The sequence below is a fragment of the Drosophila navojoa genome, chromosome 4 (genome assembly GCF_054131105.1).
Source record: "Drosophila navojoa isolate 15081-1374.11 chromosome 4, UAZ_NAV_1.0, whole genome shotgun sequence".
Classification (NCBI taxonomy): domain Eukaryota; kingdom Metazoa; phylum Arthropoda; class Insecta; order Diptera; family Drosophilidae; genus Drosophila; species Drosophila navojoa.
In genome coordinates, this window is record NC_142892.1 from 12,622,678 (window position 1) to 12,648,896 (window position 26,219).

Consider the following 26,219-nt stretch of genomic DNA (forward strand, 5'->3'; position numbering starts at 1 on the left):
CCTCGGGCAATAGTTGGGCTTGGCCCTGGCCAAATTGTCAATAAACCAGCACAGCGCAGAGAAACAAGTCCAATTTGGGCTAACCGAAGTGCACACACCCTCAACGGATCCTGCTGCTGCTGACAGATGCTAGAAGTTGCTGAAAATTGAACAATTGATCGGAAGACATTCCGCAAAATGTGATAGCAATCAGATAAGTTAATGCGATTCAAGTGTTAAGTGACTTCATGGTACTTTCAAAGTGAAGTGGAAGTTTATATGTGACTTGCAAAACTCTTGGCTGGCACTCAAAAAATCCAAGATTGATATTAAGATATTTTAACACATATTTTAGTCTCATTCTAAACAGTAATTGCCTTAAGATTTGACAGCCCGTTGTCTGAGATGATGTCTAACATAGTGTTTATAAACCAAGGCGAGCTAAGACCTTTTATAGTCTAGACTTGTTGCTTTCCAGCTAACATGATTCATTACTTGCTTCATACACTATCTACTTTTCTACATCTAACAGGTTTTTCTTACACATAAGACCTATAGAAGTCAAAGACTTGGCGCTTTTCAGTTAACTAGATTTAGTAGCTACTGAAGATTTATCTGAGATTTGCATTCATTTCTTTTGTTTGTTATCAGTCTTTTCTTAGTTCAGCTGAATTTAATATTAATTCATAAGTTCTTTATTTTTAGCTCAATGTTTGATGACATTCCACTTGCAACTTCTTTCTATCCCTTGCAATTCCCATCTGCTACTTCATCTTTCACCTCAACCAAATGCTATAAATAATAATCAAGACTTTTCTGTGCTACCAACTTCAATTTATCTTCTCATGCCCTTTGTTTGAATATCAGTGGAAAAAAAGGGGAAAAAAAAACAGTTGTTGCAGCAAATAAAACTAGCAATTTTTTTCGGTTTTGTTTTTTCCCCTGTGGATAATGACAAGAATCGATTGTCTGCAATCTTTTTATGCCAATTTTGTGCAGGCGCAAATCTTAAAGGGTAGCTGCAAAAATAGCTCGTTAACTGCCGCTCACGTTTCAGCCAAGAGACAGAGAAGAAAAAATTGAAAAAAAAAAAAAAAAAAAAATAGAAAAAAATAGTACAAATAAGAAGAAAAATTGAAAATTATCTGTGAGGCCGTCATCAAAGCGGCGAGCTCCCAGAGCTCCCAGTTTAATCAGCGACAGGCATTGAATGCAATTGAAGTCACTTAGCTATGCAATCTTTCACAGCAGTTGCAGTCGCAGTCGCAGTTGCAGTAGTTGCAGCAACTGCCTGCCACATGCATTTGTTTTGTTTTGTTTTTTCTTTTTTTTTCGTTGCTTTGCTGTTTCTTATCGGAGCGCACGCTTTGTGGCATTAGCTTTGACTGTCAGCTACTGCTGCAGCCAGTTGTTGTTGCTGTTGTTGCTGTTGTCGTTCGACTGCCACTGTCAAGTGCAATTATGGGGCAGGCATTCACTGCAACTGCAACGCGACCTTTGACACAGCCACCAGCCAGCAGTTGGACCCGAACCAACTACGGTGCTCTTACAATTTAATTAACTATTAAATTTGATGCGTGCAGCATTTGTGAAAGTCAACTTTTCTCTCTCTATGTACATACATAAGTATGTGTGTTGATTGACGTGAAGAAATTTCCTATATGTACGATATAAGCGATGAACTCTGCGGCAACTATTGAACTGCTTTAAACAACTATATTAAACACAGCTGCTGGCGTGATAAGGGCGCCATGATGGATCACCACATGTGCTAGGATGCTGTATTTAAGCATGTGTAGCTATATTCCATAATTTATATACTCGAAGCGACACAGACAGCAAAATTAATTGGATTTGGGCTGGCCAAAAATATCTGGCTATATTCATGATGTCATTACTAGCCTTTATATGAAAATGTATATCTATATATATGATATATAACATTGTGTGTATATATGTAGCTGCTCTGATGACAAACACAAGTTGTTTCGCTGTTGTTTGTTGTTCTATGTTTTTTTTTTTTTCTTTGCGTATATTTTCCAATTAATTTTGAACAACATTTTTGGCTTATAGCTAGAAAATTTCAATTTAAAGAAGACGCTCGAATTGTTTTTTTTGGTGGCGTGGAATCAAATAAGCTCTTTGGCTGTCAATTATTTGGACATTAATTAAACACGCATTGTTGCCGCTGGGGTTTTTATTGACATTGCGCCAGGATTAGGCACACCTGGGTGCCCCTGCCCCATTCGATGGCATCCGCAATTGAATTTATTTGAGCTCTTTACGTGGCCAACGAGCAAATGGGCCAACTAATTTGCATGCCGGAGGCCGAATGTGAAGTTAAAAGTTATTGGGCCATAAATAACGCCCGGCCAAATTCTAAACAAACATTTTTCCGACAGTCAAGAAGACTGTGAAAGTTTTCCACTTGATGCCGTCTGTCTGTCCGCCCGTCCCCGCCGTCTTGCCCTCTCGCTGCCTCACTGCCTCACTGGGTGCCTTGCCTTTTAGTGCTTTGTGTGAAAATTAGCATAAAACGTTTGGCATTTTTTGCCATTTGCTGCTTGCTGCCAATCGTTAAAATGTTAAATGTAAAAAAACAAAATATCGCATGCAGCAGACAAAAAAAAAAAACGACCTAAAACTTAGCTCATAAATGGCCCAATTTTCGCAGAGTTTTTTGCATGCATATTACGATGCTTCTTCTGCTCCCCACTCCCTCTTCCAGCAGCGCCCACAAATGTGCGGGCTGCTATTGTCGTGGGCTGGGTGCTGCTGCTGCTGTGGGCGTGGCTGTTGCCTATGCCCACCTAATTGCTTAATTGAAAGCCAAAGGCAAATTAATATTGCCGTCGATTGGCGCCTAATTGTAAAATATCAAAAGGCAGCGAACCCCAACTACGCGGCGTATACGCAATGTGCTTTCTTGCTCGCCTCTTTGCACTTTGACCTCTGGCTCTGTCTTATTATTAGCTGGTAATTACTTTGCATATTTTCTTAAAAATAACAATTTCAATATCTCAACAGCCTCCTCCACTGCCAGCAAATAATACAAGCTAATAATCTGAGGGCGTCTTCGTGTATGTTTCATCTACAAGTCTGAGAAGTCCTTGAGCAGCTGGGTCGGCGTGTCCTTGGCCCTTGTGGTGTGTGCTCTGTGCTCCAGTTTTGTGGCTGCGGTTTTCACATATTTGTTGGCATCTACATTTACATTTTTGGCAAATTTTTAATTAAAACACATTTTGTCAGCTGCCGCTTAAAGCTGAAAATGTTTTCACAGTTGCCCCACATAATTGGCTAATCATGTTCGCTGGCTGGCGTTGGTTGGTTGGCTGGCGTGGTTTGGCGTGGGCACTTCAAAATGATTATGCAAACATCCACTCAAACACGCACACACACACACACACACACTCACAATTCGTCTGGGCGAAGGACCACTAAGCGGCGCAACTATGTGTTGGCCATGTTTTGGCCTCTGGTCCTGTTGTTTTTCCTGGTTTTTAGTGTTTTCTCAGTTGGCTAAATTAAAATTCTGGCCTTAGCACTTGTAGAGCCCAAAGAGACGTCTCTGTTCCAGCTTCACTTCTCGGGTTTTTTTTAATGAGCTAAGCGCACGCCTTTAGGCCGTCTTTCTTGGCCTTAGCCCGGCCAAGTTAAGCTAGTCGCTCGCTATCTGGCTGGGCACTTCATTGTTTGCCATTAGTTTGTCAAGCTGTCGCCTGCTTGGGATAATATCTTGCCAGTACACGCCCCTTCCGCCCACTCTCTCCCCCTCTCTCTCTCTCTCACTACCCTTTCGCTAGCTGCTTATCATTTGCTTTATTTGCCTGGCTTTTGTTTTGTTGCTTTGGCCAGCGCCTGGATGAAAATAATGAAGCACATTTAAATGGCACTTGCCAAGGCAGCATAATGAGTGCCAACAGCTTGGCATATAGAGCACTGTGGTTAAAGCCACACCCACTCGCCCACACACACAAAAGGACAACTGTCTCCTTTGTGCGTCTTTTAATTATTCAAATTTATTTGTCAGCACAGTGTGTGCCCAAGTCTTGGCGAATTAAAGCGAGTATGAGTGCAGCCTCTGTATGTATGTGTGTGTGTGTGTGTGTGTGTGTGTGTGGCATATGTATGTGTGTAGGCAGCTGTTGCCGCCGCCGCCGCCGCCATCGAAGTCGAGTGAAACCACAGCGAAACTTTTTAATGAGTTTCGATTCATTGCTCACGCACTCGCACGCATCTCCCCACAGGACACTCGGGCACAGCTTGCAGCTGGCTGGGAAGAACTTGTCTGCCATTTATTAATTAAGTTTGCTTAAGCGTGCAGCCCGGAATTGCTTCGACTGCTGCGAAGCCACTTGTCGCTGTTAGATTCTGTTTGCTCTGCCTAAGCAAAGGCAAATAGTACGTGGCTCTGATCTCTATGCCAGGGCAAACGGAAAAAACTACGAGCCATTCATCCTTTCGGTCATACCTTTTGCCTTCGTGTCCTGGCAGCTAGGCAACTTTTGCTTAACCTTCAGGAAAGTTTCTTGCACGTGGCTTTAATTGCTTTTGGACTGCTGCTTTGGTCTGGCCTGGTCTGGTCTCTGCTATCTGCTGTCTGCGCCCTGGGGCGTGGCATTTCTTTGATTAAAATTGCTTTTGATTAGTTAAATGAGTTGAGTGCGGTTGAGAGAATTCCATTTGTAAAGTCAATAAGCGCCGCTGGCCACAAACCTATCGCTGCAGTCCATAAAAATGCCAGAGCGAGAGGAGGGGCGAGAGGACGAGCTTGGCCATTCGAAGATTTCGCACACGTTTTTGGTCTCGTAGACCCTCTGCCAAAACGTGTCAAGTGCATTGCAGTATATGTGTGTGTGGAAATTGCACAGGAAGCACTCGAAATGAGGCAGGTCGTAGGCCAAAAGGACAAGACCCAAAGTGCTTCTAAGCCAAGTGCTTAAAACAGAGGAAGCTGCAGGAGCAGCAGCATCCGCAGAAGCCGCAACAGCAGCACAAGCAGTGGCCAGGTCAGGCCAAGGCTTGGCGTTGTTGAAATATTGCGTATACGCCACGCTAGCTGCCTGGCTTTTTACATAAATACCATGGCGCATAAATCACATTTGATGTCTTACAAATGAAATTTCTAAAATAAGAAGAATTATCTCTGACGCAGCAAAAACTCACATTAAATTTTATTTAAATGACAACAAGAACAACAACAAAATGTTGGATATATGTGCGTGGACCGCAGCAGAGGAACATGAAGGTGACATACGAAGGGGGCGTGCCTGTCGTGTCAACAGTCGCTCAATGGCACAAGACATAAATAAATAATAATAAACAGAAACGCAAAACTGAAGAATTTTCGCAGAGGCAGCAGCAGCAATCGCATGAGCTTTACTTTATTTAGATTTTCCATATTCAAAAACATAATTTTGCGGAACGTTTGCTGATGTTTATATATATGTATATATGTACATTTTATATAAATACAAATAGACGCGTGTAGCTGGTGGTAAAAGGCGGACAGCACACGGTGCGTATTAGTAATGTCTGAAGTGACATGGAAATGTGCGCGGTGGCAGAGAAACGTTTCCGGGTGGGCCTGATATCGCATGTGGAAAGGCAGGTGGGCTGAGATTAAGGCGACTCGGAGATAAGAAAAGCGAATTTTTGTTCATCAAATAAAAATTCATATGAAAGGGGCAGAGCTGAGGGAAGAAGGAGAAAAATATTCCACATCGAGATGATTTTTTTTTTTTTTTTTGTATAATTATTTTGTTTTGATTTTATGTAAACCTCATATTCAAAATACTTTTGTTAAAAGCTTTAATGTATCTCGCTTTTCATTTAATATTAATTAAAACTTTACATAGAATAAAGATTTTAATTGCTATTGATGGCAACATTAATTAAAGTCAATATTTGTCTAGCTTCAATAATAATATCATTCTGTATAGATATTGATTCATTCACTTGTCATGCCCATGGCACAAATGCCCTGGTCTAAAACAATATAAAAAATAGCTATTATTTAATTAAGCACTCGAGCTGTTTGAAGTGTCTTTCAGCCGAGCAGCAATTAAGATAAATGTCAGTTTGGCACAAATGTAAAGTAACATTTTAATCAATTTCATCAATTAAAAAAAGACTGGACAGGAAATTTGTAAGTGTTCGAGGCGAGAGAGACAGAGAGGGAGAGCGAGCGAGCGAGATAGAGAGAGAGAGACAATGACAAGGACAAAGGGAGCGCCAACAAGGGCAGCGTTTGCCTCCAACATAGATTGACAAAATTTAATTAAAAAACTGCCAGCGTTAAGGGAAACTGGCATTTCAGTAGCTTTTAAGCAATTTAGTTCATGTTGCCGAACAATTGAATTAGTAGCAAAACTTTGTAGCTGCACTTTCAGAGGGGGGAAGCGAAACGGAAGCCAAAACCGAAACCGAAACCGAAACCAAAACTGAAACCGAAACTGAAACTGCAACTGAAACTGAGCACACACACAAAATAGTTAAATGTGTGCTGGAATTGGCGGCCAGTGTTGGTAAATGCGCTGCAATGCGCTGAGAATTTCGCATAAATAATTGCAAAATAATGAACAATTTGCACTGTGACTCACAGCGTGCGGTATGTGCAATAAATAATTAATGATCGGTGGCAGCCGCACCAGCAGCAATAAACATACAACGAATCAACAAATCAGCAGCCAATCAGCCAGCAGCAGCGGGTATAAACAATGCCAGCTATGCCTGGCACAATTGCATTCATTGTGCATTGGGAAATTCGCCTTGACATTGACTCTGCTCCACAAGTACGTCCAGATTGGAGCCGCTAAAAAAGTGCTCATTGTATGTGCAACTTAATTGTTGAAATGTCCTTATTGGGCACACACAAACACACACACACACACTCACTATTCCACTGGCATAGTTATTGTGCGTAGCTGCCAATCAGCAAATTGCTTTAATTTTGTGCGAAAGTCGAGCGCAAGTTTTTTATTAGTTTTTTTTTTTGCTATTGTGTGCGACAGCTGCAAGCTCACAAATTGCTATATAATGTGCGTGGCCTCGTTTGGGCATTTCGATTTTTCTCCATTTTCCTCATTTGTGCCTTAGCCCGCTGCGAATACGATTTTCACTGCGCGAAAGTCGACGTCGCTTGCACGCATCATCACTCATACGCCGCGTTGTCGCCTTGTGACATATGCATCCATAGTCGAGTTTTTGTTCTGCTATTTGTCTAACTGTGCTGTGGCCACGCCCCTGATGTTATTAAAATTTCAATGCCAGCGCGTTGCGTGTCATTAAACGTGGCCCCAAACTTCTTATGCGCGACACATTTTTTATGGCCCAAACAAATGTTGTGTCCAACATTTTCCGGCCGCACGTGTGGCAGGGCGTGGCATCTATCGATTTCCATTCATGATACAACTACAAAAGAGAAGTTTTTCCATTCAATTAAAGGGCATACATAATTTAGCACATTATGAAATATACTCGTCGACAATGAACCCAAAAAGATGCCAACGTCAACTTTTGTGTGCAAAACTTTTGATAAGCCGAAAGGCTAAAAAATCGCTTTTCCAACGCTTTGACGCAGATAGATGTGAAAATCTCCGCGCGCCTTATTGTTGGAACACTTCAATGGGCCATTTGTATTAAGCCCGAAACTCCAGCAGCCACCTTAGCTGCTGTCAATTTTTCTTTTTGTTTTGATGGAATACCCGCCGCATTTCCACATTTCTCTGCCGGCAACTTATTCACTTCTCTCTTTGTTTCTCTCTCTCTCTCTTTCTCTGTGTGTCGCTCCTTTGTGGCTGTCAGCCATTTGTCATAGATTTCGGTTGTTCGAACTTTCTTTCTTGCTCGCCGAGTTGTTCGAGTCAATCACAATTAATTGCGCTCTGAGTGCAAATCCATGCATGGCATGCCAATGAATGCTGGGCCATTAGAATGTAGCAGCGCACGCCGCTTGCCACGTGGCTGGAGGCTTCAATCTGATTGCATATTGCTCATACGCAGCGTGCGCCAACCAACGCTCGTCGCTCGTCGCTCGCTTAACATATGCATGTGGGTAATCTGCATAGTTATGCCATGCATTTCTATGAGAGTGTGTGTCAGTGTGTGTGTGTGTGTGTGTGTGTGTGTGTGTTTGTGTGTGTGAGCTGTGTTAACAAGCCGATTGGCTTAGCCGCACGTGTCCTGTATGCATTATCCTGCTGGTAGCCTGGCAAACTCTCTCTCTCTCTCTCTCTCTCCCTCTCTCCCACTCTCCCGCTGCCCCTGTTGCGCCTCACTGTTCTTGCCAACTGCCAATCGTAATTATATTTACTGGAGCAAGCAATGCTTGCTGTCTAATCAGAAAAAAGAGTGGAAACTGTTTGCTTTCGTTTTAGTCGAAATGAGTTTTGCACTTGTTCTTGCGGCTGGCAATTGGCAACTGGCTGAAATTGAATATAATTAGAGCTTGGCTTTTGCCAGTCGGTGCTCCTCCCCTTTCGGGTTCTTATCTCAAATTGCATGAAATTACTTCATCTGCGTTGCGATGAGCTCTCACGTCTGTCACGCCGCCGGATGCCGTCGTTTAGGCTATGAGCCCGAGCTGAGCAACGAATCGCTTGCAGTCGTCTGCTGGCAGCCGCAAACCGTTTGTCGCTGCGTTTGAGTGTTAAATGTGGCAAAATTTCACTAACGCCTTGAAGCGCAGCAAAGTGAAATGCGGGCCTACATAGCTAGAGAGTGAGAGGGAGACTCTGAGCCGAGATCAGCCAACAGGCAGTCGCAGTCGCAGTCGCAGCATCAATTCTGAGTTTGTCATGTTCAAAATGAGGGTTAGCAAAGGAGAGGAAGGGGGCGGCAGGGGCAGGCCCAAGCCAGACTGGGCAGACCAAAGGAAATTGGCATCAAGACGCACGCAGCTACAACAGATGCGGCCAATGCTGCTGCCAATGGGCCTAACAACTTGTACATGGCCATATTTGAGTTTAGCAATTGCCAACATTTGGCGCTGGCTTTGATGACTTTGGCCCGACAGTCTCTCAGCTCGTCTGTCTGTCTGTCTGTCTGTCTGCCCGTCTGTTTGACGATCGAGTGCGTCTGTGTGTTCTCAGGCATCAATGGTCATCGCATTGGCTTTGACTCTGCGTCTCTTGGCCAAGCCTTGATTTGTTTTTTTTTTCGCTTTTGGCCTGCTGTGCTTTTTCATTAACCAGCGACAAGTTCCAGCGAACACTCGGCCAACTGAAACGGCGGCTATTTGCACTCGCTGAGTAGCTGTTGTTTTTCTTCCTTCACTTACTGTTGCTGCGGCTGCGGCTGCTGCTGCTGCTGCGGCTGCTGCTGTCTCTTGGCCTGCCTGCTGAATTTATTGCAATGCATTTTCCCATTTACGTCACGCAGGTATTCGCAATCTTAACGCTTTAGTCAGAGACACGAGAAAGCAAAGCATGGCCAATGTGTTGGAAAATGTCAAAATATATGTATCTAACAAAGCTGGCCAATAATACTCTTCGTATAGCTGGTAGAGTCAACAAACGGCTTTAAAGCTGTCCATGGCATTGCTTTAAGACTTGTGGAAAACTCAGCCTTAAGCCAATAATATCTTGGATGGCTTTTCTATCGATCAAATGATTATTGTTAATTTGACACATAATGAAGTAGCTGTTATTATGTGTCAAATTAACAATAGTCATTTAATCAATAATAAGTCTGGATTTCTTAGCTGCCTCTGCGCTTACTTTTACCTCGTGGAAACCCTTGACGTTGGCCAAACTGCCTTATAAATAGCTATTGATAAATATTTATTGATTAAGCTGATGTCAATAATTGTCTCATGTGAAATTTCATTAACATACTCGACTAACTTCTCACACTTTCTTTCCCTTTGCAGGTAAGCTTTATTACTGACGTCAATTGATATAATTGTCCACTTGTCCACTTAGGGGGTAAGTTAAGTCCTAGAGAATTGTGCCCAAACATAATTAGGTAGAGTTCATTAAGCCCTCTGCCTGGCAACCCACTTGAGAGGCAAACAAAAAACAGAAAAGTGGAAACAGAGCAACCCCAAACAGAAAATAACCCCATTGTAAATAGACCCAACCCCTAGAGTCGCAACCACAAGCACGCTTCAATAGGCCGCAACATATTAGGCGGCTCATTACTCAGGCCCGCAACGCCATAAATAAGTGTGACCAGATCGCAAAAACAAAACAATAAAAAGCCACAAAATTCGATTGAAATGATTTTTAATTGAAACCGTTTAAAAATGTTTAGCGCCCGCGTGGGAAATTGAAGCTAGTCAATTTTTTTATCAATCCGAACCGAAATTAGCGGCTCACATTACACGCACGCACAGTGTGTATAAAAGTGTGTGTGTGCGTGTGTGAATGAATGAGATGGCAGAGAACGCGGCTGCTGCAGCTGATTAAATTATTAAAGTCGCTAATTAAATGCTTCCGGTCGTTTAGTTTGCCGCGTTGCTCATACGTCCCGTTCACCACGCAATTCATTTATTTTAATTGATGTTTGCTCTCTCCGTCTTTCTATCTCTCTCTCAGTCTCGCACTCTTTCTGCTGTCATCTGCCACACGCGCTGGGCCTTTAAATATTTGCCAGCTTATTGTTGTAGTTGGCATTGTTGTTGCTGCTCCTGCTGCTACTCCTGCTGCTGCTGCTACTCCTGCTGCTGATATCTAAATAATCGCCCTGTGCTAAATTAGACGCCACTTGTTTTGAGCCAACAACTTCTGTGCGCTGCGTCTCTTTTCCTTTGTGTATTGTCGAGGTAGCACTGTGGGCGTGGCAGTGGGCGCCGCTTTCATTGTGCTTAGCAATACGTCCATTGTTTGCTCAAGTACTTCAATTGATTTTCTGCTTGTTTATTGTTGTTGGCTACTCAAGTTTTATGCGCTTTGTCGCTTTTTGTATTGCTGTTGTTGCTGCTGCTGCTGCTGCTGCTGCTGCTTCGGGCGGTCCTTGTTCAGGACTCTTCAACTTCACTTGACTGTAGTCCTTTGGCCAGCTTAAGGCCAGACGGTTTATTGATTTTGACCCACACTCAAGCAGCTAATTTAATTGCTTTATGGCCAGCTTTGACTGTCGCTGAACATTGTTTCTCGAACAAGCCAAGTGCCTTGTCCGAGCGAGCAGCGCTTCGATCTAATCATAAACAGCCGCCCACATAGCCATCATGAGCCACACTGAGCCCCCCCACCCGCGCCATTGCATACCACAGGCCACATGCCACATGCCACAGCCACATCATGTTGCTGCAGCTGCATTTGCATAATGCTTACAAATCTAAAAATTGGCTTCGTCTTAGGAAAAAGATGGATGGAGAGGGAAAATGTGGGTCAGCTCTGCACAGCAGCCGTGGTTGCTGTGAACTTTTACTTTTCTGAAACTTTACAGTTTGATTCATAAATTGATATGGGCGTAATACGCTTTATAAATAGATAAGTATATATGTATATATGTGAAAGAAATGTGTGGATGCATTGAACCTTGTCTAAGAGCTAATAAAACTTGACACCAGCAATTGTGCTGGGCGCAGCTAATGAAGTCCGCAGACAGCCAGCGAAAGTTTCCAACAAAGAACAAACAAAGAATGCAACGCATACAATTAAAACCAACTCCAACTCGGTGAATATGTGTGTGTGTGTGTGTATGTGTGTTACTTTTATGATTGCTTGTCGCCATAGGCGTTGGTATTCTTTCCTCTGGCTCGTATCGCTTATTACTATTATGTGAAGTCGTAATTGTTATGTACGTCTGTGTCCGTAGGTGTGTCAGTTCGCATTGGAGTCTCACTTTCGTCAAGCCGGAAATGGCTTATTACGTGCTGTGGGCTGGGCTGGGGCTGGGACTGGGGTTGGGTGGCTTCACCAAAGAAGTCAATCGAAGTCAATCAAAGCGACAAATTGCAGCAAAACCTGTTGCGGCCTATGCAAATATGGCAAAGCCGAGGATTAAGCTGAAAGTGGGCAGAGTTTTGTCAGTTTTATGAGCCAAAGGGTTTTGGTTTTATGGCTCACAAGACAACGAAACTGCTGCTGCTGTTGCTGCTGCTGCAGTTAGATAGTGGAATAAATCCAGCAACTTGTCCAACTTTAACTAGTTTAACACCTGAGAAATTTGGTTGATTCCTGTCAGCGCTTAACCGAAAGTTCATGCAGCAAAAAGGCAGCTCCACTCGAGGGAGCGCCCCAGATGTGTTCGGGTGATGGGCAAGCTGATTTATTGCGCTACTTAGCAGCATTTGTTGGCCAGTTAGAGTTGAGCTAAGCGCTTTTTGCATTCTGCTGTCTGTTATTTCGCTGACCTCCAGCCAGCTACAACATCAAATTGTTGTGTTCTCCTCCTGCTTAGCTCGAGAATAATTGCAGTTGGGCGTAAATGCCAAAACATTCTCAACTGCAATTTGCTGGAGGCGAAATGCAAACTGCGTTTAATGCTTAGGCCACATTTAATGAGCTGGCCAATTCGTTGATTTGGGTCTGCTGATTGTTCTTGGCCGTCGAGCTGAGCTGAGCTGCTCAAATAATTGTTTTAAATTAAACGCAGTGCAAAGCGCCTTAAGTTATGCACAGCGCAAAAAGTCAGCTGCAAATGGCGGGCGAAACTTTTATGCGCTATCATTAAGTTGGCAGCTCAAATATAATAAAGGAAACAGAGCGAGGCGATGGGCGATGGGCGGTGGGCGTTGGGCGATGGTCGCTGGGGGCGTGCTGATGGCAGGTGGCTGCTTCCGAAGCTGCTGTTACTGGCTCTGCTGCTCCTGCTGCGGCAGGAAGCCAACTTGCGCTGTTTCGCAACATAGCAAAAACAAGGCACAGGAAGGAAGGACGGAAGCTCAGCACAAAACTAAACTCAAGATGAAAGCAAAACAAAGCGACGGCAGAGGGCGTGCGCGAGGGGCGGTTGTGCTGGGGCGTGGTTGATTATCTGTGGCGGTTGCGTGTACCAAGAATAGCGACTGGGTTGCTGGTGGCAATGGAATTAACATTATTAGCGGAAATTCCTCAGCTGTTACTGGGAATGGGAAATGGAGCTAGAGCAAGGATGGGGATGGAGTTGAGCTGGTGTTGGGCTGGCAACTCGTGTCACTTTTAACTTTTGCGCTGTTGATTTTCATTTGTTGAATGCTTTGCCGCTGTGCATTCTTTATGACTCGGCGCATTAAAGCTCGCGTTTTATTAAGCGCCAACCGAATGGTAAACACAATTTTCGCTTGCCTCCAGAGGAGAAGATGCTGTCAAGCATTATTTATTTATTACGCCGAACATAAAACGCATTCACTGCAAATGACAGCAATAAGCTACATAATTTTCAAGATTATGCGTGCCTGCTGCACATTCAATGCCACCGCAAAGTGTTCAATTTAATGTTTCAATAAACAACGCAAACAAGCACAAAATTCACAGCTCTTATAAAATAATGATCTATTTTCGTTTATTTATGCATGCGCTGCTTTTTATGTATACGATTTTTCTTTTTGTTAATTAATTACCATGTGTTGTTTTTTTATTTTCGTGTTTCTGTTGCTACTGTTATTGCTGTTGTTGTTGCTATGCGACAAGCTTTAAGAGAATAAAGCGCTCTCATTGCGTCTCGCTGCGCTCTTTTGCTGTGAAGTTTAATGGCGCCGCCTGAAAGTATGCAGCAAAAAACGTAAAACTCGTTTTGCATGGGCAGCACTGGTTAGACTTTCGTTATGCGAATTATGAAACAGAAAAAAATAAACTCTGGCAGCAACACGAATATTTTATACGCTTATCTAAATGGGAGCTGGCTGCAGTCATATCAAGTCTTAAGCGCTCTACGCATAAGCCAGATCCTGTTAGCTCTTGAGCACATTTTCAATTTAATCGTATTATTTAAATTGAGTTATTTAGCTCGTCTGATATGCCCAACAAAGTTAAAGTGCACCCAACTTGCTGGGCAACAATTTGTTGTCCTGCGGCAAAAGTGGCGCCAGCCACGTTAAAGGGTAAAAAAAACATAACGGAAAAAATCATAAAAACTGTATATATAGACATAAGCACATATATAAGTATGCTTGCATAAAAAATTATGTGTTGAACGCTGTTCAAAATCTGGGCAAACAAATGTTTTACATTGTTGCACAGAAGCCAAAGGCAAGAGCCAGACTGAAGGGGGAGAGAGAGGGGGAGAGTGAGAGCGAGAGAGCGGGCTTAAAGGAATAAAAGAGCAGAATGACGAGAATGCTTATGTAAAGCTGAATGCTGGCTGCTGTTGCCCATTGGCCAAGCCATTTGCCCTGCAGCGCCATTAGCCGTGACCAAAGCAGCAACAGCAGCAACAGAAACGGAAGCGGAAACCCTAACTGAAACCGAAACCAATTCTAAATCCTTTTTATGCAACGAGTTTTCTTTTTATATAACATAAAATTCGCATTTTGTTATTGTTGTTTTGAATGATTTTATTTATTTGTGTTTGTTTTCCCTGTGCTGGACGAGACTAAGCTGTTCTAATCTGTTTGCCGCTGCCCGGCGGGTTATCGTGCGCCGCCTACACGTTTGCCTGCCTGACTTGACATTTAATTGCATTATGATATTAGTTTGGCTTTCGGCTGACTTTAGGTAACTTTGATTTACTGGGAATTAGTATTAATGCTGTCTGTAGCTTATCAAACATAAATCCGTCGACGTTTTTTTTCCGATTTTCAACTGACGTCACGGCGCAGCAGACGGACAGCAGCCGTTTGGCAGTCTTTGGCTTTTTGAATGTTCACTTTTGTATATTTCTTTAAAAATGATTTCCATCAAAACGCTAAATGAACGCAAATAAACAAATAAACCAGAAATAGAATTTCCACTGAAAGAAATTTAGATAGAAAACGAGCAAAGGGCCGCGCTACGAAAACGTGAGTTGTATTATAAAACAAACAATAGGTAAATCGCCAGTTCTATATGTATATGTAGGTATGTGTGTGTGTGTGTGTGTGTGTGTGTGTGTGTGTGTATGGGTCTGCCGCTTCGGTCATCTGTAAAATCAATAAAAATAATGCGCCCACAGAATTGTCTTCGTGTCTATTTACTGGCCGAGCGGGTCGTAAAGGCCAAAGGCCCAACAATTTCAACATTTGTTATTACTTAAATTATGAACTCGGCCCCGGGCATTTCATTGAGGATTACATTTTGGGCGCTGGCGATGGCTGTAAAAAAATGCTCGCCTAATGCCAAAGTTGGCCATTTCAACTTGGGCTTTAATCAAAGCAAATGAATTTAAACGAAGCGACGCACAAAGTCCTCAAGCTATTTGCATAGCAGTCGCTGTAGTGAAACGCTTTTTAAGTGAAAAAAAAGGATGCGAATAGCCATAGATGGCGGAGCATAAAAAAGACGAGCACTAGAAATGTATAGCAACAGCGGGTGGGCGCTGTCTGAGGGGGCGTGACAGCCTGAAGAGCGGAGGGGGAGCTCTTCTTCCTTTATTTTTTTGAAGCTGAGTTGGTTTTACTTTTTTTTTTTTATTTGCGCGAGGATTTGTATAGCTGGAGAGGATAAGCGCTGTATCCGTTATCCTTTGTGTTTGCATGAATTTAATGCAATCTAAATATTTGTGGGAGACTCTTTTCCTGCTTTTGCAACCTCTTCATCTGCGATTGCTGTCGTACAGGGTATTTTCAATGCGAATGTGAAGTTGTGTGTCCTTAATTTTTTTTGTTATTCATTCTCTTAGTTTTAATGCAAACTCCTACGGCTTTGGCAGCTATTCTCCCAATATATCAGACTAGAACTCTATCAGGCACAACTCACTTGCGAAAAGCCCTACAGGGTATTTCATCGCTGGCACTCCAACGAAAGTGATTTTTCATGTTTTTCATAGCAGTTGCTTTTCATCTCGGCCGATGCGAAGTGTTGGGAACGCTTTATTTAAATGGATTCAGCTTGGATGGTTTGTGGCGAGAACAAGTGGAAGAACAAGTTGCGGGTTTTAATGCAAACTAAATGCAAATTAATACATATTTAAAAACCTATTGCTGCCAGCGCTGTTTGAGCAACGAGCGGATGTTAGCCGCTAACAGAGTTGGATTGAGCTTTAAAGGTAGAAAGGTAAATTTTAATTTAGAATTTTTATTTTAAATGGATAAGCCTAGGTTGTTACCTAACGTGCCACATAAAGCTAGCCAACGTACATATATTAGGGACCCAAAAGAGACAATGGAATAGAATCTAATACAATTCAGTTAATCTTTCGTTAAAGTCTATGTACACTAATTCATCACCATTAAACAGATCAGGGTATATAATAAAAGATACTTCAATAGAAATCATTTGTTTATTATTGCATACGAATTTCACGATTATTGCCATCAATTTGTGTATTAATCTGGGGCTATAAATACGGATTTCCATCAATATTTCCATTTCGATTTCCATGTTAATGAACTTATGTGTATAATCATAATTTCCCCAGCATTATTTCTGGCTAACTGGGTGAAAATGTCTTGAAAGCATTTCATATTTGGCAATTTATTATTAATTCTGCCAATATGCCAAAATCTATTTTCTACGAATTTTCAACATTTGCTCAGCTATATTTAGCATGACATCTGGAACCAGGTAATATAGTATAGTAGGCGGCCGGTATCGGGGGCTGCTGATCCGCTGTTAATGTGTTGATCTTTCGTAAATGGCGCACGCCGACCCAGTTACGAGCGATCTATATAATTAGAGACATCAGCAATTCATCAACTGTGTGAGAAAATGCGCAGCAAATTCTAGCTGAACTTTGATATTTTTACAAGGATGCAAAGAGGATGGGAGACAGACAGGAGCTCGACTAAGCTAGAACATAAATATTAGGTTTTTATGGCCTGTTATGGGGGCGTAGCTAACATTTTATGCACAGTTTTATTGCTGGCAATTGAAGTGAGCTGCCGTCTCGTTCTCTTTAGCTTTGCCTAGTATCATTATGGCCATGTCACTTTCATTTAAATTGTTGTTCTCGCTGCTATAAAATGTTCAAATCTAGGTCCATATCTACGCATTCTTCGTCCTTGGCGATACGAATAATTTGCGCGTGAAAATTGCAATTTATTTTTCAATATAATTTCACTGCTCTCCCACTCTCTCCCTATGTCTCTCTCATTATCTCTCTACACTTTTGTTGTCGCTTTGTGCATGCATTTTGACCATAAATGTTGGCCCACACGCTCTGCGGCAAGTGCAAGTGCAAAATCTTCAAGTGCCAGACACACAGACAGAGCCGACGGACCAGACAGGCCGTAAAATGCAATGTGAATTGAAAATGAAATCCGTGACGTCAATTTGTTAACAATTTTCGCTTGTGGCCTGATCCGCACGCGGCCAAAGGGCAGCGGCGGACTGACTACGGATTGCGCATTGTTTCTAGGCTTTAATTTTAGATCGTTTGGCAAACTAAAAATAATTAATTGCACACTGACTGTGTCGAGGCTATTTGGCAACTGGCTGCCAATCGAAGCAAAAGTTGGTCAGATAGAAATATATATATATATATTTCGCAAAGAATGAAATGCACACGAGCTGCAAGATTCAGATACGAGGCGTGTGTGTCTTTAATCCTAAGTAATATGCCCTAGGGTGTAGTTATAATGTTTTATTGCGTTATTACTTTACTTTTTAACAAATATTTATGTTTCCTTTCTCTTTGTAGTTCGTGGGCTGGGAGGAGGTGCCCCGCCCCAATACGAGAGCCGAAATTGTGCAGGCCATGCGTCGCATACGGGTGAGTCAACACATACAAGAGATCCACACGCACACACACACACACACACACACACATACATATATACACTGAAATTGAAACCTAAGACCGAGCAAGCAAATTTCAAGAGCCCGCATGCACAACTTTTGCCAATCAGAGAAACTTTCGGCGCCCTTTAAGTTCCCTTGCTTTATGCGTGCAGCCTAAAAGCAGGCAACACTTTTTCCCAAGGCTCGGCGCCACTGTCGCTGTCAATGTCATGTGCTTTGATTACAGCTACAAGCCGCAGTCGCTACAGCCGGCAGAAGCTAACGGCATAAAAAGCAAACGTGCCCTGGCCAATGTAGCGTTCTTGTTTATCTGCTACGCCCTCACATGCCAAGCACACCAGCCTCCTGCTACCCTCGCCTTAGTTAGCTCGTGCGTGAGTTGGCTTAAATATGCCGAGCTGAGGATGTGGCTGATGTGTGTGTGTGTGTATGTGTGTGTGCGTGCGTACATTAGCGTTGTCTGACTTCAATTTAGAAAGCGCTTGATATGGCGCTTGTTATTGTCATGTCTTGCCATTAGCTGCCTGCGTCGAAGCCAGTCAAATGTTAATTGAAAAATTCGAGAATCAGCTAAAAACCAACCTTAAGCAGTTATGCAAATACTTGTTATACTTTCATTTAATAACAGTCTCTCTCTCTCTCTCTCTCTCTCTCTCTCTCTCTCTCTCTCTCTTATTCTTTCTCATTCTGTAGTACGAGTGCAAAGTGCAAAATCTGAAGAAACGTAAGGTTACCATACAAATATCTGTTAACGGCGTTCGGGTTGTGGTCAAGAAACGCCGTCGAAAAGTAAGTGAAAAGCCTCAATCCAACAATGCTCATCAATCATTTATGTGTCAAACTGTCATTTGATGTGTGCGTTTGTTTGTCTAGAAAAAGAATTGGACCAATGACCCCGAGGAAATCGAGTTGCTCAATCATCCCATCTACAGAATATTTTATGTGTCCCACGACAGCAGCGATCTCAAAATATTCAGCTATATAGCACGTGATGCCAGCACGGATACGTTCAAGTGTTCCGTATTCAAAAGTCACAAAAAGGTAACTTTATTATTATTATTATTATTATTTGCCCAATAAATATTATTTTCGTATAGAATAAAGCAATTTCAAATTACTTTAACCATAAACTGCAAAAGTTTTTGTCTCTGGCAAAACATGAAAATTTGTAAATTTAATAGTCGCAATGTGACTTACTTTGCTGCCCATTTCCTACGCCTCCCACACCTGGTACGCCCCTGTCTACCCGCCTGGCCCGCTGTCTGTTTGCTCTGTGTGTTTTCTAATTTTAAACACATTTGTACATGACATTTCGACTGTCCTGTTTTCGCAAAATGTGTTCTCATATGCACAATTTTGGCTGACATCCAGCGACGGCGCATTGCGAGTGAACCTGAAACGCAAACAAGCGGCAAATAAACAAATACATAAGTGCGATTGCCCCGGCAGCATGGCTGGCGGTCTTTAGATGTGCTCTTTGCGGTTGCCAGTGGCTATGGCTATGGGCATCGAGAATTCCTTATGATCAGATCAAAGTAAGCTGCAAAACTTTTGCGGCGCACATCAATAAAAGTTGTTGGCCATAAATGCGAATCGGATCGGGCTTAAGCATAATTGAGCCTGACGCGCTGCAGTCATTAGCATTCATCAGTGTCCAGGCATTTTACGACTTGGCCAAAGATATATGGCATGAGCTGAGACGCAACTATTCATCACGCTGACCGCCGGGCGTGGCGCTAGATTTCCGCATCTGACGGAGAAAGAAATCGTGGACAGCATTGCGGCCATTTCGCTGACAAGTTTTGACCGCGATTTGCCAAATAAATAGATTGCTTTTACTTTGTAGTCGCCGCCATGCAATGCCTTCGCTTTGATTTCGACTGCGGTCGGCGATGCAATCAGTGTAAAGATTTTATGATATCTGCGGTTCGGTGCGGCCTTCAACCTTGCGCTGCAGACAATGTCAAGTTTGTGTCGGCCCTCGGCTGGCACTTCTAATTTCGACACAGTTTTCCAATTAACAAAGTTAAAAACAGAAACGAGCCAGAGGACTTCAGACAAACAGCCTGACAATGGCTGTCGAAACGTGTGACAAGTGACAGATTAAATTGAGGTAGGGAGGCGGGCCAGGGGTCGTCGCTCACACGTCGTATGCGGTGCGGCACGGCACGGCACGTGTTGAGCATTGCGTATACGCTCCGTGCGTCAGGCCGGCAGGCAGACAGGCGAGCAATCTAACGAACGACAATAAACAAGACAGGAATAGCACAAGCTGCAGCGCAATTGCACTTTGTATTATGGACCAGGTTCGTCAAAATAAACATCGGACAAAGTGATGAAAACGCTTGATTTATGGCTAAGCAGCCGTTAGCCACGAGAAATTATAAATGCCAGCGCACAGCGCACAGCAAACAGCACTCACAGAAGAAATGTGAAAAGTTGCCATTGTTTACTTCCGCGAAACACAAAGCAGTGACGTCACACATGGCAGCCAGCAGCGCCACAAGTTGCAAGCGATAATGCGAAAACACGCATACGCCATGTCAGCCCGCCGACCAGCAGGTCGCCGCCAAAGACCAAAACAAACGCAGCATGTTGCTGCCCAAAAACAAACGGCCGTGTTAACAGCTGAGTCGAAAGCTTTTTGCCAAAAAAAAAAAAAAACAAAAAGAAAACTAAACTAAAAAGAAGAAAAAGGAAAAGCTCTCCTACGCCGGCTACAGATCGGCGTAGATCTCATTGCGGTCTGCCGCTCAGTTCGCTGATGCTTTGTCCAGTTCCCACTCGACGGTGCGCCGCTGCAGACGTGCGTTGTATGCCACAAAAGCAAACAGAGCCAATTCGATACTGTGTAATTATGCAACATGCCAACGTGTGTGTGCGTGTGATTGAAAAGTGCAGTGAAGTGTAAAACGAAAAATAACTGCAAACATTTATTGGTAAAGCAATAAAAACAAAATTCATAATAATAAATAAATGAAAATTGAATTTTCTGCCAGCTGGGAAATATTTATTCGATATTTATAAATATGCGAAAATGTCGCAGGAATTAATTAAATAAATTCAGGCAATGGCATGTCAGAAGCGCTGAGCACAAATATTTTGCCAGACCATAGATCAAACCGGGCAACAACTAAAAGCAAATTCGACGATAAAAATTTGGGAAAATGTCAGCAAGCGAGAAAAGTGTTTGTCATGGGCTGATGCTGACGCCATCAAGTAGCTGCAAAGCAGCCGGGCCAATCAGTTAAGCAACATCACACAGCAACGACGACAACAAAAACCGAACGAAGAAAATCAAATGAAAATTGTCAAACAAAAACTGGAAAATTAATTGCAAGGGGAATACATAAAACGTGCCGCCTTTTATACATATATACTATATAAATATCTATATATATGTAATATATAGATCGATGTTGACCTTAGGACTGTTGGCAATCCAAAAAGAATGGAATAGTGTTTAGTGCGTGCTAAAAGTACCTGCACACAAATCCCAAAAGGCTCGCCCACTGACGCACTAAGCAGCTTGTTTATGTTTACGAGATCTTGGCTAGTGCCATAAAAATGCCGCAATACTCTCATACTCATTATTAATAACGTTTTTCATTTTCATTTTAATTACCATTTCCATTTCCAATTCCAATATTCATCCATCTGCAACTGCCCACGCGGAGGCAGTTAATGAGCCGCGCTCGCCACAGGTAGTCGAGGGAGCATAAATAAATAAAATGATGGTCAATCAGGCGCGAACACACGTGACAGCCAGAGATGTTTATGATACGTTTGTATTTCTAATACGTAGCTGCTTAGGATAGAGACATGAAACAAAACAAAAGTTGGCAAAGAACAGGGAAAAGCCAATAGATAAATCGATCGAGGAAAATATTATATTATATTCTAGAGCAAAGAGTTGCCCAATGAGGGCCAGCATAATAAGCAGCTCTACTTATTTATTATTGTAAATTAAATATACTTGCAAACCAGACACTTGCATTACTCACAAACTCACCCACACACACACACACACATACATCTGTATAGATAGCAAATTTACTTTTGCATTTGTAATTTGTTGCTCTTGGCGCAAAATGGCGGCCGCAATCGTTGAAATTTTCAATTATTCCGTTGATTTTTGCTCGCATTTGCTTTTGCTTTCCTCGATGTTCTTTTATTTTCTTGCGAGATCTCTCTTATTAGTCTTGCTGCCTTTAAACCCGAAATAGATCCATTATTTTAATAGCCTGCTCTAAAGTATTTCGTAAATCGAACAAAAGCGCAAATAGGGGGCGGCTACTTGAAGCTATATTATAAATATATAAACGTGTGTATTTCTGGAGATGTTTTTCTTTGTGCACAGGGAGAAGAGAGAGAGAGAGAGAGAGAGATAGAGAGAGCGGGGGCAAGGGAAAATTAAAATTTAAGTGCCATGACTAATGAAAAGTTAATTAGTAACAGTAGCAAAAGGGAAATCATGAAACGCTGTACAACGGAAACCTGTAACGGCCACAGCTGTGGCTGCCCCACTCACTGCCACAGTCAGTGCCACTGCCACTGCCACAACTTATGGCCACAGTGCACATGTTGCAACTGCAGCTATAAAATTCCTGGCAAAAAAAAAGGGGGAGAAGAAGAAGAGCAGAAGAGCAGCCAGCGCCGCATTAAGCAAAGCCAAAGAGCTCCAAAGGGCATGCGGCAGAGATTTACTGTTAAAATTTTCCCTTATGACAGACAAACAAACACAGAGGGAATAAGAAAACAAATAAGCGCCGAGTTTGTTGCCTTTGCAACAGAAGTGAAATGGAAATTCTAAATCAAATAAATACATTAAAAATTAAAAAAAAAAACTAAATCGCTTTCAACGCTGCTTGCGCCATAAATCTTAAAGTAGTTTTCCACGAAGCCAAATCAACTGCGAAATTTCTATTTATTTAAGTTTTCATTGTTGGCGCCGATGTAACAAAACCCGAAAACAAAACGAGAACAAAGAAAATAAAAGCCATTCGAATTCAGCAATTCAGAATTTCAAATTCACCTGTGCTCTATTTTGATTTATTTTAATTCTTTTTTTTATAGTTTCTGCTGATTCGATTTAGTATTTAGATGTTTGCTGCGTCAGCAGAATGCGCACGGATTGACTTGTGTGTGTTTGTGTGTGTGTGCAGTCAGGCGAATGGACACGCAGTTAAATAGACAGACAACCGACAAGACAGACGAACAGACGTGCAGACAGACGGACGCACAACCAGGCAATCCATCGACACCTTTGCCACTTCGTTAGACAAATTTGCCGGCACACGCAGCGTATGCGCAATGTTTGCGCTGTGCGAAGGGCGAATAGAGTGATATGCCGTCAACAGTTGGTTTACTTTATAATTAACTTGCAAACTATATATTTATAGCCGCACACACACTCTGTGGCGCGGTGACTTAAGTGCCGCGGCATTTTGTAATTTGCTTTGAGTACTGCGCATTGGCGAAACTAATTCTGTCCGCGCCTGTCAGAATAATTCAATTTGATGTCTCCTGTTAATGTCTCGTTAAAGTTGTTACTGCTAGCTGGCATTGCTGCTGTTGTTGCTGTTGTTGTTGCCCTGCAAAGTGCTCAATTTGTGGTCAGCAAATGCTCGAATTGACGGACATGCCAAATGAGTCGCCTCTTGGCAACAGCAGGCGTAGTTCAAGCGAAAATTCCCGTTCAATGATTGATGGCGCAATCACAGTTGTTAGCTGCGAAATACACACAGCTCAATTAAGCCGACTCAGAAGAAAGTTAAGGCGGAATTTCGCCAGAGAAGCAACTCTTTCGATGCGTAATCGAGCGAGCGTATTTTTAGCTTCAGAGACCTTCGAGCTGTTGTCTGCGTGCCAGTCAAACTGCAGCCAAACACATTAGCTGGCGGCGAGAGCCGATTCATGGGAATGGGAATTCACTTTAGGTTTCAGCGCGCTGACAATGATTAACCCAAACAAAATCCAAACAGATTGACAGTCAGGAGTCGAGCCTCATGCTGGCAGAAAAACAAATTCAAATGTAAATGCAATTACAACTGCAATGTATATACATGAATGCAAATAAATACATACATATATGTACATATATACACTGTGCAAAACGAGCAGCCATCGAAAACAAATAACTACAAAATATTCAACTACAAATATAGGCAACAACAATTGAGAGCTGTGCGGGCAATCGACGGAAATAATTCAATATGAATACTATATAACGCATACGCGCCGTATGCCAAATACTATATGATAGATACATCTAGTGCAAAGCACCTCAAAATCGAAGGGCGAACAAGACAAAAATAACAAACAAAAACAAAACATTCGCACTAAAGGTGCGAAAAATGGCAATGTGTGTGAATGGCCTGAACCAAGGAGCCAACCCAGTCTGCAGACAGCTAAACAATTATGAAATTAATAGCCTCTTAATTGGCGCCGATAATAAATACTATTGAAAACAAATATTGAACAGCATTGAACTTAGTAGTGCGAAAAGTGCGCGAGTGCGAGAAGAGTTCGAGGAAAAGTCGTGTGAAAAGTCCGGCGAAAGTGTCGACAAGCCAAGTTGGCCAAGTTGTTGTTTTCCAACTAGAAAACCTTGCTGCTCTTCGGCTAACTTTGGCGGATCAGTGAACGCATGCACGGCTGGCCATGAAGCACGAGAAGAGCTCTGCCATGGCCGCCAACGGTACGCCCCCGCTGAAGCGCGACAAGCAGCGACAGCAGCAGCTGGCGGACTCGGCCAATCCGCGCAGTCCCATCACCAAGGCCTTTGACTTTCTGCCCTGGTCACGCAGCCGTAGCCGCAAGCCGGAGCCGGAGCCGAGCACAGCAGCTGGCGAGAAGCCCGCCGAGGTGCACTACCATCGCAACATCTTTCGCAGCGGCGGCGGCCTCATACGCGACATGCTCGTGGGCGACAAGGACAAGCTGCAGAAGGATAAGCCGCCGCAATCCCCGGTCTCGGAGGCCAAGCGGACGCAGCGCAAACAGAAGCAGCTGTCGCGCAACAAGAGCCTGGACATCCGAGAGCTAATTGGCTGCGTGGACAGCGAGCTGGTGCCGCGCACAAATGCGCTCAGCTCGCCCCAGCCACAGCGTTTCCTTGACGACACCTACATAGACAGCAAGCCACGGCACATACTCTTCAACGACGACGAAAACACTGTGTATCTCATCAAGAAGGAGCAGCCGGTGGCCAAGGCGCACAAGCCGACGCCCACGCACGCCGCCCGGGACTGCAATGGCGGCGATGTGCTGAAGGCGCGGCTCAAGTTCAAGCGGTTGCCCAGCGACCATTACGCGGCCTCGCCGGAGGCGCTGCGTCGCGCCCAGCAGCTCTACCAGCGCTCCGAGCAGCGACACCAGCTGCAGCGTCGCAAAAGTCTCAGCGACTCGCATTACGAGCAGAGCAGCTCCAGCCTGAGCAGCGGCGGCAGCGGCGTCCAGGCAGCGGCTGCGGCCACGGCGAGCAGCATTATGCTGGAGCGACCCAAGACGGATAAGCCGCGCAAGAAGCTCTCCTTTCGCGAGCCCATCGAGGCGGGCCTCTCGCCCGTGGTCATGGCCATGTCAGCGGCCATGGTGAGTGAACAGCGGCTGGAGCGACAGCGGCGTCGCAGCTCGCCGCTCGAGCGCACCAACGTGCCGCAAATGGGTCACGGCCTGGACTGTGATAGTGTGTGCAGTAATCGAACAAAGGATGCTATTCAGAGCGGCTGTGCTGCCAGTGATCCGGAGGTGGGTACGCCGCGTCACGGGGCGTATGCGTAATTTGCTTTGTCTTGCCGCAGCTGTCGCTGTCAGCCTGGCCAGTGCGTTAATTGCCAGCTGTGCGGCTTGATATTAATTGCTGCTGCTAACCCTCTTAGCCAGCACATGTGCACAAATACATATGCATACATTGTGGTCCTGTTACGCTCACTGATTGCTGTCTCTGTGTCTCCCTTTGTCTTTTGCAGTCTCAGGCCATGCGCATTGTGCGCACCGTCGGACAAGCCTTTGAAGTGTGCCACAAATTTAATCTTCATAAGAATTCCCTGGAGCCCAATGACGAACGCTCCGATGTCTCATCGTCGGAGCTGCTGGATGTGGAGCAAATCAGCGAGCAGCAGCTCAGCGAAGGTGGAGGCGTTCTAACCAGCGAGACGCCAAAGAAAGGTAAATGTTAATCGCATATGAATGCTACGCTCTCTCTCTCTCTCTTTTATTGTGTATGTGTGTGTGGGAGTGCGAGTGCATGGCACATGCAATTTTCTCAACAGATAAACCGTCTGATGAACCCCTTCCCTTCACACTGGGTCGTTGTACGCTGTACAGACTGTGGGCCAATAAATAAATGAAAAGCTGGCGCTGTCGACGCCATCGGCCGCTTCCTGGGGCGCATCGTCGTCGACTGCAATGCGATGCTCTCGACACGATGCCGGCCACTTGTGGGCGGCCCTGGGCCACAGACCGAGAACACCCTGGACAGCAGCTGATTGC

General features: G+C 43.8%; 1 protein-coding gene across 6 annotated transcripts in view; it reads left to right on the top strand.

The window, feature by feature from the left end:
- The window catches only part of LOC108650475 (capon-like protein), a 46,241-nt gene that overhangs the window by 12,147 nt on the left and 7,875 nt on the right, over positions 1–26,219 (top strand). For 4 of the 6 annotated variants that reach the window (XM_030386474.2, XM_030386478.2, XM_030386488.2 and 1 more), the window contains exons 1-2: positions 23,902–25,475; positions 25,697–25,895. In XM_030386474.2, the coding sequence (XP_030242334.1) occupies positions 24,387–25,475; positions 25,697–25,895 (1,288 nt within the window). In that variant the 5' untranslated portion in view covers positions 23,902–24,386. Of the gene's footprint in view, positions 1–17,622; positions 17,695–18,416; positions 18,513–18,596; positions 18,765–23,901; positions 25,476–25,696; positions 25,896–26,219 lie in introns of those variants that run through there. The other 2 variants (XM_018099628.3, XM_018099629.3) reach the window with 1 other exon arrangement.